This window comes from Saccopteryx leptura, chromosome 10 (assembly GCF_036850995.1).
Source record: "Saccopteryx leptura isolate mSacLep1 chromosome 10, mSacLep1_pri_phased_curated, whole genome shotgun sequence".
Lineage (NCBI taxonomy): Eukaryota > Metazoa > Chordata > Mammalia > Chiroptera > Emballonuridae > Saccopteryx > Saccopteryx leptura.
This window is the reverse complement of record NC_089512.1, coordinates 63,120,905-63,134,195: the sequence shown is the minus strand read 5'-3', so window position 1 is coordinate 63,134,195 and position 13,291 is coordinate 63,120,905. Positions and strand designations below refer to the sequence as shown.

At 46.4% G+C, this 13,291-nt stretch overlaps 1 protein-coding gene across 9 annotated transcripts in view; it reads right to left on the bottom strand.

The window, feature by feature from the left end:
- Nucleotides 1–13,291, bottom strand: part of FLNB (filamin B) — a 159,986-nt gene that overhangs the window by 30,386 nt on the left and 116,309 nt on the right. For 3 of the 9 annotated variants that reach the window (XM_066351531.1, XM_066351532.1, XM_066351534.1), the window contains exons 25-33: nt 12,043–12,210; nt 10,908–11,000; nt 9,977–10,100; nt 8,845–9,001; nt 7,630–7,819; nt 5,543–5,790; nt 2,895–2,966; nt 2,080–2,182; nt 1,217–1,357 (exon numbers count right to left, since the gene is read on the bottom strand). In XM_066351531.1, the coding sequence (XP_066207628.1) occupies nt 1,217–1,357; nt 2,080–2,182; nt 2,895–2,966; nt 5,543–5,790; nt 7,630–7,819; nt 8,845–9,001; nt 9,977–10,100; nt 10,908–11,000; nt 12,043–12,210 (1,296 nt within the window). The remainder of the gene's footprint in view (nt 1–1,216; nt 1,358–2,079; nt 2,183–2,894; nt 2,967–5,542; nt 5,791–7,629; nt 7,820–8,844; nt 9,002–9,976; nt 10,101–10,907; nt 11,001–12,042; nt 12,211–13,291) is intronic. The other 6 variants (XM_066351536.1, XM_066351537.1, XM_066351533.1 and 3 more) reach the window with 5 other exon arrangements.

Here is a 13,291-nt window from a genome sequence, read left to right as displayed (position 1 = left end):
TGAGCAAGGGGTCTCTTGGTCTGCTATAGCCCCCCAGTCAGGGAACATATGAAAGATCAATCAGTGAACAACTAAGGAGACGCAACGAAGAATTGATGTTTCTCATCTCTCTCCCTTCCTATCTGTCCCTCTCTCTGACTCTGTCTCTGCAAAAAAAAAAATCTACATTCCTGTTTGCTTGTAGAGCCTTAAAAATATTCTGAAATCCAACACAAAAAATTAACAGTCAGGTTCAAGGGAGGGCAGATGGAGGTTATAAGTGGGAAGGAAACCTTTCTCCACACCATTTTTAAAACTATGTGTATGTTGCCTACCCAAAATATTAAATTAAAAAGTAAAGAAGAATTTAACCAATCTTTTTTTAAAAAGAAAAAAAAAGCCCTGGCCGGTTGGCTTAGCGGTAGAGCGTCAGCCTGGCGTGTGGGGGACCCGGGTTCGATTCCCGGCCAGGGCACATAGGAGAAGCGCCCATTTGCTTCTCCACCCCCCCCTCCTTCCTCTCTGTCTCTCTCTTCCCCTCCCGCAGCCAAGGCTCCATTGGAGCAAGGATGGCCTGGGCGCTAGGGATGGCTCCTTGGCCTCTGCCCCAGGTGCTAGAGTGGCTCTGGTCGCAACAGAGCGACGCCCCGGAGGGGCAGAGCATCGCCCCCTGGTGGGCAGAGCATCGCCCCTGGTGGGCGTGCCGGGTGGATCCCGGTCAGGCGCATGCGGGAGTCTGTCTGACTGTCTCTCCCCGTTTCCAGCTTCAGAAAATTACAAAAGAAAAAAAGAGAAAAAAGAACAAGAATAATAGTGCTGGTGGTGGACAAGAAACTTGAGCTGGCTTTCCTTGTCAAGGGCAGCGTGACAATAGGGCAGTTTGTCCTCTCCTCACAATCTTTTTCCCCACGCCACAGAGGGTCCTGCAGGCCAGGCTGGAAAGTCCCTCAATGCGCCTCACATTCTTCTCCCAGCTCAACCTTTGGCCACACTCAGCACAGTGACAAAGACAAACAACCATGAACCCAGGACACTTAGCTGCATTATCCCTTCTGCAAATCAGCTGGTTCTGCTGGAGTCACAGGCTGTTTCATTTCATAGGGACACCAACACTGCATTCCTCAACCTGCCACTGAGAACTGTTTCCCACACAGCAGTTGGCTGGACATCTGCAAACCTCCCAGAAGCTCAGGAATGAGATTGGAGTCCTGCAGGGCACACGCTTAGCCCAACTCACCGGGGATGTGGCTGCCCATGTATTTGATGTGCATCTCATGGAGGCCGACCTCAGTGGGGGAGTATCTGACGGTCACTGTGCCATCCTTGTTGTCCACAATCTCAGGTGTGGCCGTCTTCCCAGAAGGCATGTGCACCTCTCCTATTGGGGCACAGGGAGACAGGGCAATGAGCCCACCGGCTACTTACCCTAGAGAATCTCAGCACAGAGGTGCTGGTGGCCTTCAAAATAAAAGTTTTCAGATCCAAGAACACTCACTTCTGCCTAAATGTCCAAATTCCAGTAAAGGGAAACGCACACATTTGCCTTTATTTTTTCCCTTTTGCTCCCACAGAATGCAGCAGGCAACTCCTATGTAAAGGGCTTTCTAGTTTGCAAAGACAAACTAGAACCTCAAGCAGGACTGGGGAAGACCATGAGGAGATGACTAGTAAGAACAGCATCAATTACTCAAGAGAAGCAGGCATTAAAAGGAGGTGGGCAGAGAAAGTAACTCCTGCACGATAGACCTGTCAGTGTACTACCTGGAAATGTGGGAGACGAAGAGAAGGTAGGAAAAATGGGGAGCAGGAGCCTGACAGTTGAGAGGTATCTAAACATAGTAGTTCTCACCCTGGAGAGAACCCCCAGGTCTCTCCACGGTGTGATGCAAGTTATAAACAAACCCCCTCCGCAGAGGCAGACACAGATACACAGAACATACTGCAAGCTCAGGGGCTCAGGGACTGACCCCCCAGCGTAAGAACCAAGATGCTGAGATTAGGAACGCAGGCTGGGGGACAGGTGGGACCACCACCCAAGCACCATTCTGGAAAGCGAGTGTGAGCGAGCATGAGTGAGACGGCCTTCAGGACCGTGCTTACCAGTGATTTCTCCTTTCCTCACCGCAAACGGAATGACCAAGTCGAAAGGTTTAAACCCCAGGCCGTTCATGTCATTCACTGGGACATAGGCCTCTTCAGTGACCTAAAAACAGGAAGCAGTGGTCACTGGGTAAAGTGGACAACAGCATGGGCCAGTGAAGCTAGAGGGAGCAGAGCAAGAGGGAATTCTGCAAGCCAATGCAGCCAGGATTTGGGGAAGTGGCTGCCATGTGGCAGTGGCTTTGTCTAACTGGCCCAGGGCCAGAGCTGAACCTGAGAGTTTGGAGAAGTCATGCTGACCAATTGCTAAAAATCACTAGGCAATTTGCTTGTAAAATTCCCAGCAGTGCCCACGGGAAAGTGGAGGAGAGACAGAAATGTCTGTGAGTCCCCAGAGGCTCCACCTGGAAAGGTTTAGTTGCCTGTGGCCTGGAAAAGAAGGTGTGTTTTAAGTGGCAGAAAGGAGCAGCAGGTGGCTTTCCCTCTGATAGAAACCAAATGTGTAGGTGGCGGCTTTCAGAGTCAGCAGGAAGGCTGAAGACAGCTGTCCATCTTTCTCTTTAAACAGAGACAAACTGTACCGAGCGTGATCACAGACATGATGGCTGGCAATTCATGGAGCAAGGACGATGACATGGCTGGGTCTCATTACAGAGAAAGCAGGATCATTGTGATGGACTGATCAGTGGGGGGCACACCAATGACCAGGACACCCAAGAGGGCTTAAGCCATCCCCAGAAGCAGGCTGTAGCTTTTCTGAAATGAAGGCTGAGTGAACACAGAAATGCAAAAAAGAAAACAAAAACAAAGTATACCCAGGGCCTGAATCCAGGGGAACATGCATTTACCGGTGCCTCCTCCACGGCCGTGACTTCCCCATCCGTGGCCTGGTTGGTGGCAAATGGAGATTAGTAGGGAATCACATTGGAGGGACATTGCTACTCAGTAGGTCCTACAACCTGAGGGCCGCTTCCTCCCCACCTGCTCTTGCACTTCAGGGAGCCACTCGCTCTAGCAAGAGCCACCTTCTTCCTACCCCTGTGGAGAGCAAGTTGGAATCCTCTCTTCAAAAATAAAACCCACATACCCTTAGAACGCATGACCCCACTCCTAGGAAGCAGGTCTATATAAACGCTAGCAGGAAGGTCTATAGGTAAGTGAGGCATGCAAGGGGTGTTCCTGGAGCTGTCCATGGTCATAAGAATGCTAAGTAACCTAAATGCCCCACTGTGAGGGAGTCAGCTAAGCAAATATGGGGTCTGTACAGGGGAACGCTGCAGCCCTTCTGGAGGAGCAGTTAGTTGTGTCTGGTGAATCAACATGGACGGTCTCTACACAGTCAGGGAAGAGAGCAAGTGTAAGGCAATGGATGTGGTGTTATCCCAGGTGCAGAACTGTCGTAAGAACAAGAAACGCTACCTCTAGGCACCTGTGCGGCATGAAACTGGGCACGTGGTCTCTTGTTACTTGGTGTCTCCAATAGTTAATGTTTTAAAAGTCTTTATAAATACACTTTGTAAAAATCACAGATTTCATGTTCCTGAGCCAACGGGCCTGAGAAGGGAGGGTCCCTCTCCTCCTGTAACGAACAAGAGCTGGAAGGCCTCCCCTATGGAGGAAGGCCTACATGCCCAAGCTCACTCCTTTTCCAGTCTTTTGGCATCTGCAGGAAGGGGGCTTCAATTACAAAGGCAAGTTCTTGAGCTTTCACATTTGGAACAGCCTTATTGCCCCCCACCCCACTTCTAGGGCCCTTTCCGTGCATGTCTTCTGCGTGGTATATTTAATTGAACCAGTCTGCCAGGTCTCCTTGAGACATTTGCTGCAAAGGAAGTTCTGGGTGTTCGTGTCCTTTTGGGCCCAAAACTCTAGAGGGAGGCAGAGAATCTACCTATACGAAGCCAATGAACAGAAAGTCAGCCCATCTAGGTAAGACTGGAGAAAGCTCAGAATGGGAGAATAAAGACCTAAACCTGGTACTGCAAGTGATGCTCCCTTTCTGTAGTCAGCAGTGGTTAGGGGACAGTGTGTCTCTACAAAGTATCCTTTGTTCATTCCAGGGTTAAGGGGACATTTATTCCTAATGAGTTTGGTGGCCCCCACTTCAGGTCCCTGACTCATCTGCCAAAATGATCCTTGACATTTTCGCACCAATTTTCTCACTCAGACCCTCCTAACATGATCCATTATTCCACGATCACTGCACCAGCAGGGCTGTGGCCTTGGCCCAGAGCTGCTCTCCATCCTGCCCAATTCTAACCAACCAGATGAAACCCACTATGGGCAAGATCCTTAAATCTACAACTGGGACCCTGCTCTGTGGACAAAAACGTCAACTTTCTAGCTGCATTTCTTTCAGCCCTGAAGGAGAAAAACATTCCCAAATGAGCAGTGTCAAAAGTTGACAAGTGTTTACATCCTTGAGACAGAAGAGAGCCTCCAGGCCACTGGCACCTTTCCATATAAACACATGGCCTCCTAGAGGCTGCAGAGAGGGAAAAGACACACAACAGATTACTTGGGCTTCTGTTTGAAATGGAGTACTCGCCTCCTTCTCAGTTGCTGCATAACATGTGGTCCTTAGAAGGGGTTTGAAAGCTTTGCATGGGTCAGATCACCAAGGTCTATGAAATGTATAGCCAAGTGTGCCTGCTGCCCATGGCATCAAAAGACACTGGGTGAGGGGACCACAGAACACTTGGTACCTGTCTAGATCAGGCACTCTGGGCTCAGTGGACCTGAGTCTAATCCCTCCTCCTATACCTCATTTGTAAAAGGGCCAGCAATGATTACTTTGAGAATTAAATGAAGAAAAATTGCTAAGGTTTCTAAATCCCTCTCCTAGTTGAAGAACATTAATTAGAGAAAGAGCTAAAAGTCACTGGGATTAAAAATTAAAGAGCTAAATCATCCTTTGGCCCAAAAGTATACATAATAGTTTCCCTTTTTTCCAGATGTTTCTAGCTTTAAAAGACAAGCTATTTCCCTTCATATGCAAAGTTTATATCTTTTCAAAACACAACTGGAGGTACTCTGAATCATGAAATATTAGAATCCAGTCTCCAGACAAAGAGCACCAGAAATCTTCCTCCATGGAGACCATGGAAACGGGGCAGAAAGGAGGAAGAAGAACAGAACAAAAAATTGTCCTGTTTTATTTACAAACATTTTTGGTCAAAGTGCATCTTTCTGAATTGTGCTTAGGCCAGGATACTGCCTAAGACCCTCAACACGATGGATACGTTGGTAGCCAATGAGATTCCCTGAAAACTCTTAGAGCCAACAAGGGTCTCTGGGATTCCAGAGTGTCCTCTAAGACCCTAAAAGGTCATGACCGCTTAAGAAAAAAATTTTTCAAGAAAAAAAAAAAAGTGGAAAGGGACGTCCTAGCAAGAGTTTAACAAATGACAGCTGTCATTGTTTTACCAATAAAAGCACACCCTAGAGAAGGAACTTTCCTTACCATGACAGTGAAGGGGCTGTTGGGGATATCGATGCCACCAAAGCGCACGTAGATTACATAGGTGCCTGGTTTGGCGGCTGTGTAGAAAATGTCATAGGTGCCATCCTCATTTTCAATGACATCGGCCTCAGCCTCAGTACCATCTGGGGTCAGAACTGTGCAGGTCACTTTCCCCTTCCCAGCAGTCTTGGCATCAACCACAAAGCCCACCTCCTCGCCGGTTTTCACAGTGGAGGCAATTCCAGGACCTGGAGAAAAGTTCATGAGAAGAGAATAGAAGCTTCAGCTATGGACAGTTACCTCAGACGGTTCCAGGAAAACAAAGCACATACTTTCATGTTGTCTGTCTCTATAAATGTTAGATACGCTGCCTTCAGCTACCACCACATACAGGGCTGTCCCAGAGACCACCTGGGGAAGGTACTGCTCAAGGGAGCGTTTCATCCATTGTTTATTAAACAAGAAGTATTTTGGGCTCTGAATGTCAACCAAATGTTGATTGAATCTGGCCTGCCAGCATTTAAGGGTATGGGGATGGGAATCAACTCTCATCAAACATTTATTGGGCATGTTCTTAAGTGCTAGGTACACACAAAGGTAAGCAAAATGCAGTCTCTGCTCTCAAGATGCTCAGAATCTCACAGAGCAGTGGATGCAGGTTGGGCCCCAAGAATGACAGCTCCACCTGCTGTGGAAATGCTGTGTGTGTGTGTGTGGGGGGGGGGGGGGGGGGGCTACAAAGTTATAGAAAAAGCATCAATTGTCCCGTAAGTGTCCCGTAAAAGTTCTAAGAATACATCCCAGGCTTGCCAAACTGACAGAAGACTTCCTGAGAAAAGAAATGGCTGAATTCTGAAGGATAGGTGCTTCTGGTTAGGGGAGATTTTCAACCTCTGTTTACAAACAATAACTGGCCCCTTCTCTCTTTGAGGACCCCTTTACACAGAATCCATACAACATCAGAGTGTGCAGAGAAGTGTAAATTAAAAGCACACTGGCAAAAAAAAGGGGGGTGGGCGTGAGAAGCAACAGGGATAAGAGCATATTGTTCAGACATGAGTAGAAGAGAAGACTGGAGCCAGACTCAGAAGCCCTTGACAGACCAGAGGTGTGGCCTAAAAGAGCCCCGAGGCTGAGCAGAGTATCTCTCAGGATTCTGCCTGGGCCAAAGAAGGAAAAGGGCCTGGAAAGCAAGGAAGGAGTCACTTCCCAACATTTACATTGCCCTCAGGTCAGCAAAGACAGGCTTTCTGTCTCTGGCACAGCACAGGCCCAGCAGATGGCAGATGGGCCATTGTTTCAAAATTTCTCAAATTTTGTCATGAATGACACAAAAAGGGCGAAGGTGAGCAATTTATAAGTTTTCCCTGAAAGCCAAAAGATTTTTTTCCATTCAAAACCAGATGAAATATGAGAATATAAATATCCAGGGTGCACCTACATTAACTAATTTAAAAAGAAGCAGGTCTCGTTCATTTTAGAGATGGGGACTCATGTTTTGAAATTGACTTGAAGCACCATCAGAGTTGCAGGAGCCGTTTTTAGAAACTGAAGCCCCAAGGTACTCAGAGTTGTCTCAGAAATGGAAGGAACTGTGATGCTCAAATGTTCCTGGAGAATTCCTGAGAGATTAGACATAAGTCCCCAGTGTTAAGGGGAAAAATCTAGATCCTTGAAGGTGCTTCTCTCACAGTGGCCCACAGTGATCTTGAATAATTAAACTACCTACAGATAAAAAGCATAAATTTTCACTTTTCATGGGAGCAGCCATCACAGTTGATATCTCAGTAAATGCACCCACTTCAAAAGTACAATAATAACAGCTTCCATGTGCCTGGCACTGTACTAAGCATTTTTCATGCCTGATCTCATCTAATCTTTGCAATAACCTTGTGAAACAGTCTCTGGTCCTTAGAAGAGGTTCTTGAATTTAAATGTTCTCAAAAAGATCTTCAATCTATGTCTGATTGAAGCTCAGAGTGGTTGAGCATCTTGCCCTGATCACACAGCTATTAGGTGGCAGAAAAGGTCTAGACCTTGGCTTTTGGACTCTAAAGCCCACACCCCTGACCTTGACCTGGACTTACCTGTGGCCAGGCACTTGCTGGCATCGCCTGTCTGTGTGGCCCGGATGCGGTAAGGAGAGAATGGGATGTCATCCCCTCCATAGGTGACCCCAATCATATAGCGTCCAGTCTTGTCAGGGATGTAGGTGACAGCATACGTGCCATCTTTATTGTCCTGGACAATGGCTCTTTTGGGTTTTCCCTCTTGGTCCTGTGGATCACAGAGAAATGCTATTTAGAATGCTGTCATCGAGATGTAAAAACAATTCATGGAAAACTTTGACATATTTTGCTCATTAATTAGTACTTTAATGGGAGGAGACAGAACTACTGGCATAGGTAGGGAGATGAGAGGGTCACAGATCCTTTTAATAACATGATGAACACAATCAATTTTTAGTAATTTTTCTGCCAGGTGAACAAATAATGCTTTAGCCCTAAATCCATTGATACACAGGGAGGCAAGGGGCCGAGGCTCCTGCCTGCATGTCACCACATTCACTTTCCCGTCTCTCTCCAGGAGCAGGACCCTACTTCTCAGCTAGGTGCACCGCTCCCAGAATACAAGACTCCACTTCCCAGCATCCTTTGCCACTAGGTATGGCCATGTGACTCGTGACAAATTTCTGACAAATGAGAAGGGAGTGGAAGTCTTGTAAAGAACTTCTGACAGGGCCGTTGAAGAGAGCTCATTGAGTTGGAAGGCCCTGTTCTTCCTGTCTGCCTATCTTCCTCCTTCTGGCCCAGGGCACCAGCAGCCTCACGGTCCATGAGGAGACCATAAGGACAGATGACACATGATAGGACAGAGGAGCAGAAGACGGAGCCTGCTTCATTGACAAGCCACACAGCACCCAGGTGCCTTGCCCCTGGCTTATTTAACAAGAGAAAATAATTCCATGTGTTTAAACCACTTTTATTTTGGGGCTTACTGTAATATGAAAGTAGAACTTAGTCCTAACTCATCCAATGAGTAATTTACAATATTTAAATATAAAAGCATAGAGATATAACAGAGAGCAAATACGTGAGATTCACCAAAACGTGGTCCTGGGAGCCATCCCCTCAGACCTCTCAGGCAAGTGTGCATGTTTTCTTGCCTAATTACTGACTCTCTGGTCTGTGAAACATTGGCAACAGGTCAGAAATTGGTTACTGAAATTCTGGTTCTCATCCCTGGCCAGGAAATTAGGCCTTATTAATGAAGTCTGACTACAGAAAATAACTCCAAGTTACCGTTATCTGGACAGCAAGCAAGCCTTCCCCAGCATCTCTGGCATCAATTGCAAACTCCACAGGCAGACTGGCAGGCACACCATAGGAACTGAGGCCGGGGCCACTGGCGGTCACTTTGCTGGCATCATATGTGGGAAGGACCTTGACCTTAAAGGGACTTGATAGACACACACATACCCCCAATCAGTAGGGATACACGTCAACCCTGCTACATCTGACCTCTCTGACACAAAGACGCTGGGATTACAAAGAGGATTCCAACAGCAGATAAACTGGCGACTTTGTCAATGTCTTAAGTCCAGCAGAAATGAGCAATGATGAGCTAGTAACCAGCTTTCCCTGCACTGCATTCGAGGGCATACAAATTAATTCAAAAATTAGTTTGGAAAATACAGGCTTAAACACGTTTAATCTACTTTTATTATGCTAAGCCAATGGTCACCAAAATAGAAAGAGAATATTGAAATTTCAGTTCTAATATTTTATCTCATCTTCTTATTTTCTATTTTTGATATGCTTTAGATGGTATATCATTAGTAAAGTAATATGTAATTATTACTGATAAACCATTTTTCTATATAGCTAGAGCTATATACATATTTTCATGTAAAATATGAATACTGGGTAAAATTTCTTAATTTAAGTATGATTTTTAAAAATCTTTGAAGGCTGTTCTGAAAAGTGACAAACGTATGCATTTTTTTTTATTAATAAAATATTAATAAGAAACAAGGTTCTATCCAACCCTTTGTGGGAATGTTATTGTCAACCAAATCCTCAAGTAAAATAAAGATCTCTCCCCTAATCAGAAAACAACCTGCAGGGTAAGCAGAAAGAAGACTTTGATAAACTAATGCATTTCCTCCCCCCAAATTCCCAACTCCTTAATTTCAACTCCTCTTTAAGTTAATAATAGCTGAAAGGAACAGGGGGGAGGGGCAAGAGGGCAGGAGCCACGAACATCAAGGATCGTCTGTTCTGACATCTGCGCAGGCTGTCCTTGGTGATACAGTACTCGCCGATCAGACGGATGGATGGATGGATGAGCGGGCCACCAAAGCAATGCTGGTGAGCCCTGCAAAGGGGTGGGCGAGTCTGGTTTGGACCCCTTCCCTCAGTGTCAGGAGCTTACCTGCGAGGGATCTCTTCGTCAGCATATTTAACGGAGACCATGTAAGGCCCTTCCTGCGATGGGGTGTAGGTCACTGTGTGTGTGCCGTCCCCATTGTCCACCACATTCACTGGCTCCACTAGGCCTGAAGGCAGAGATGAGAGGTCTGAGGAACTGCTTAGCCCCCCTACTAAGAATTTCCACCCTAGGCTAAATTCAGAAAGGATCACATTCATCCTGAAGAACTATTGGTTTCCACTGATGAGTAACATAAATGCAAGCAGGCTATAATCAGAGGCCTAAGAAATCACAGGAGACAGGCGCTCCAATTCATGGTTGCAGAAATGACCCCAAGAGACACCTTTAGTTTGTTATTGCCTGAAGAACACACAGTAGCCCTAGAGTGCAATTAAGGAGACTGCCCGCACTTGTTCCTAGAGGGCCTATGGTGAAGACGCATGTTGCAGACATGTTATAATATCCTTTCAAGCTGGTTACGCATGCTTGAGATGTTGCCAAACTTGACTCTATAGCTGAGAAAGGGCCAAAGTGTCCAGAACTAGAAACAGCAAAAAGTAACCAATGGGCTGGTCAGTGAAGATTTGTGGCAACCTTTGAATAAAGACCAAAGGTGCCAGCACACTGCCTGTAGGTGCAGAGCAGGTGAGGGTGCCCCTCGTGGGGTGAGAAAACCATCAATGTTATGCACTCAAGGGATGATTGGAGATTATATTATAACATAATCAAGGCATGCATTGGGCTGGTAGAGTCTAGATCCCAGTTCTAAACATAAGCCTCAAGGATGGGTCAACTGCAGGGTAGGTTAACCAAAGCATAGCACAGTCATTAAGCAAAGCAAAGGAGGCAGGGACAAGGCAGTTTCAGGGGTGCAGCTAGCAATAGGCATAAAGATTACATTAATTAGAGCAGCAGCCAATAGGAAAATGCAAACCTGTCTCCATAAAGTCACCCTTCGGGTCCCCTTTAAAGAACTCTGAAATGGCTTTCAAGGGGCTGCGCCATGACTGGGAATCTGTCTCATCAGCTAAAATTAAAAGTCTGTTACTTAAGGATCTTCCATAATAGAGGTACATATCTAAGCTTCTCTCTCTCTCTCTCTCTCTCTCTCTCACACACACACACACACACACACACACACACACACACACACACACACACACACACGTACGTCTTGAGGCTCAGTAACTCTGTACAAACAGACTAGCCACATGACCTCATTCCCCCAAACCACTTCTAACCTAACTGTTAAGGGGCATAACCTCCTACTGAATCAATCCATCAAGGAAAAGTTCCTCTTCAAAAAAGGAGCCCCTATGTGCCACTACTATGAAGCCAAAAACACATCACAGGGACAAAGCCAGGTAATTTATAAGAAATCAGGCAGAGAATGACACATTTTAAATGCTGAACGAGGAAATGCGGTTGCACCAAAAACAGTGAATTTTAATGCACTTAGGTGCTTTGCCCCCAAATGGCCTGCTTACCTTACCAAACCACAAAAGGGTGGACCAAATTGCCAGCAAAGCCCATCCCCTGAACAGACCCCCTTTCTATAGGAATTTGGGGCAATGACAAAGCCATGTGCCAGCAGGCCGAGTATGTCAATTCCAGAAATTATGGGTATATGCCCCCAAGGCATCTCAAACAGAAGTATGACCTGCGACCCCACCAGCCACCCAGATAGACTAGCCCCAGCCACCTCACCCATGCTGAAACACAAAATGCAGCAGCTGCACAATTATATGTGTGGGAGTCCAAACACTACCTGCTTCGGCTCTCTACTTTAAAAAAAAATTGAAAATAGAAAGACATTTAGAGCCTTATTATTAAACTGGGTGGCAATTGTTTCATTAAATAAACAGAAAAGAGACCGCTAGAGGAGCGTGGGTCTGTCTACTGTTTGAACAGGAACCTCTATTTAGCTAGAACATGGAGCAATAAAGTAATTTTTAAAAATTTAACTTTAATTTCATGACCAAACTCAAAAGCAACGTGCCTGCTCTGAGTCATAGCTGCCTCTGCCCTGGGCAAGTTGAATGTCAGCGGGAAGTAGGATGCATACTCACCTCGTGGGCCCAAGACCCTGACTTCCAGTGGGGCCAGGCCAGCCTTGCTGCTGTCCACAGTAAAGGACTGTAGGATGCGGGCTCGGACACCCGAGCCCACCCCAGGACCAGCAATCCTGACCTTGCTGGGGTCCACAACATCCTTCACAGGAACCCTGAAGGGGCTGCCTGGAAAAGAGGTCATGGGATTCAGAGCCTCCATTGGAAGCTGTCTGAACTTAGCATCAGAGCAGCCAAGAACCAACAAACTTTAAGTCCAAGACAGCAGATATCAAGCATTCTGTGCCACTCTCCTGTTCCATACCCCAGGCAGACATCATCAATCAATCACAGCAGACCTTTTTCATGATGCACTCATCCCAGTTGATCCAGTGGTGTAAGCAGTCACCACAAACAGACCACCAGAGGAAACCAGTATGCCATTGTGGGTAAGACAGGATACCTTGTTAAAAATAACCCCACTATGGGTTTGTACCAGGTCAGGAAACACTGGGCTAATGTTTAACCAACCAAAATTCCATGAAAGCAAATTAGAAACTAGCAGGTTGCTGAATGTTTCACCGCAACACCTCACAAGTTACCTTAGCTATGAAACCTGACTCTTAAGACAATCAGCCAACACTTTACTAAATGGCTGAGCCTTGGAACATTCTGGGGTCCAGGACAAGTTGGCATTTGGCTCTGGGAGGCAACAGAGAGCCTGAAACATAAAAAGTCACATTGAATGGGAAAACTGCAAACGGGCCTCTTTCTGTTGTTATGCTCAAAGATGGCCAAATGTCAAGCTCAGATGTTAGCCAGAGGCCAAAACTCTCACCCTCTTCTGCAAGGGGAATTTCAGTGCTGATGGCACCCTCTAGATTTCCCGATAAAGTCAAAATAGCTTCATTGCCTCCACAACCAGTAGATGTTCATCCCGACTGCCACCTGTCTGGTTAGAGCCACCAGGTCACCTCTGGCAACATTCTCTGGCTCTATTCTCCATTACCATGAATTGCAGAGCTATAAAACTCATAAAGCTCTGTATTCTGTCACTAAGCCCTGCTCTTTTTTCAAAGCAGTTAAACCATGAATTTTAGTGCCAAGAATGCCAGACAAGCTTCTGGAGGGCAGGCGCTTTGACTGTTCTTGTTCATGGCTGAATCTCCCTTGAAAAGTGATTACTGGCCCTGGCCATTTTGCTCAGTGAATAAAGCCTCAGCCTGGCACATGGACATCCTGGGTTTGATTTCCAGTCAGGGCACACATG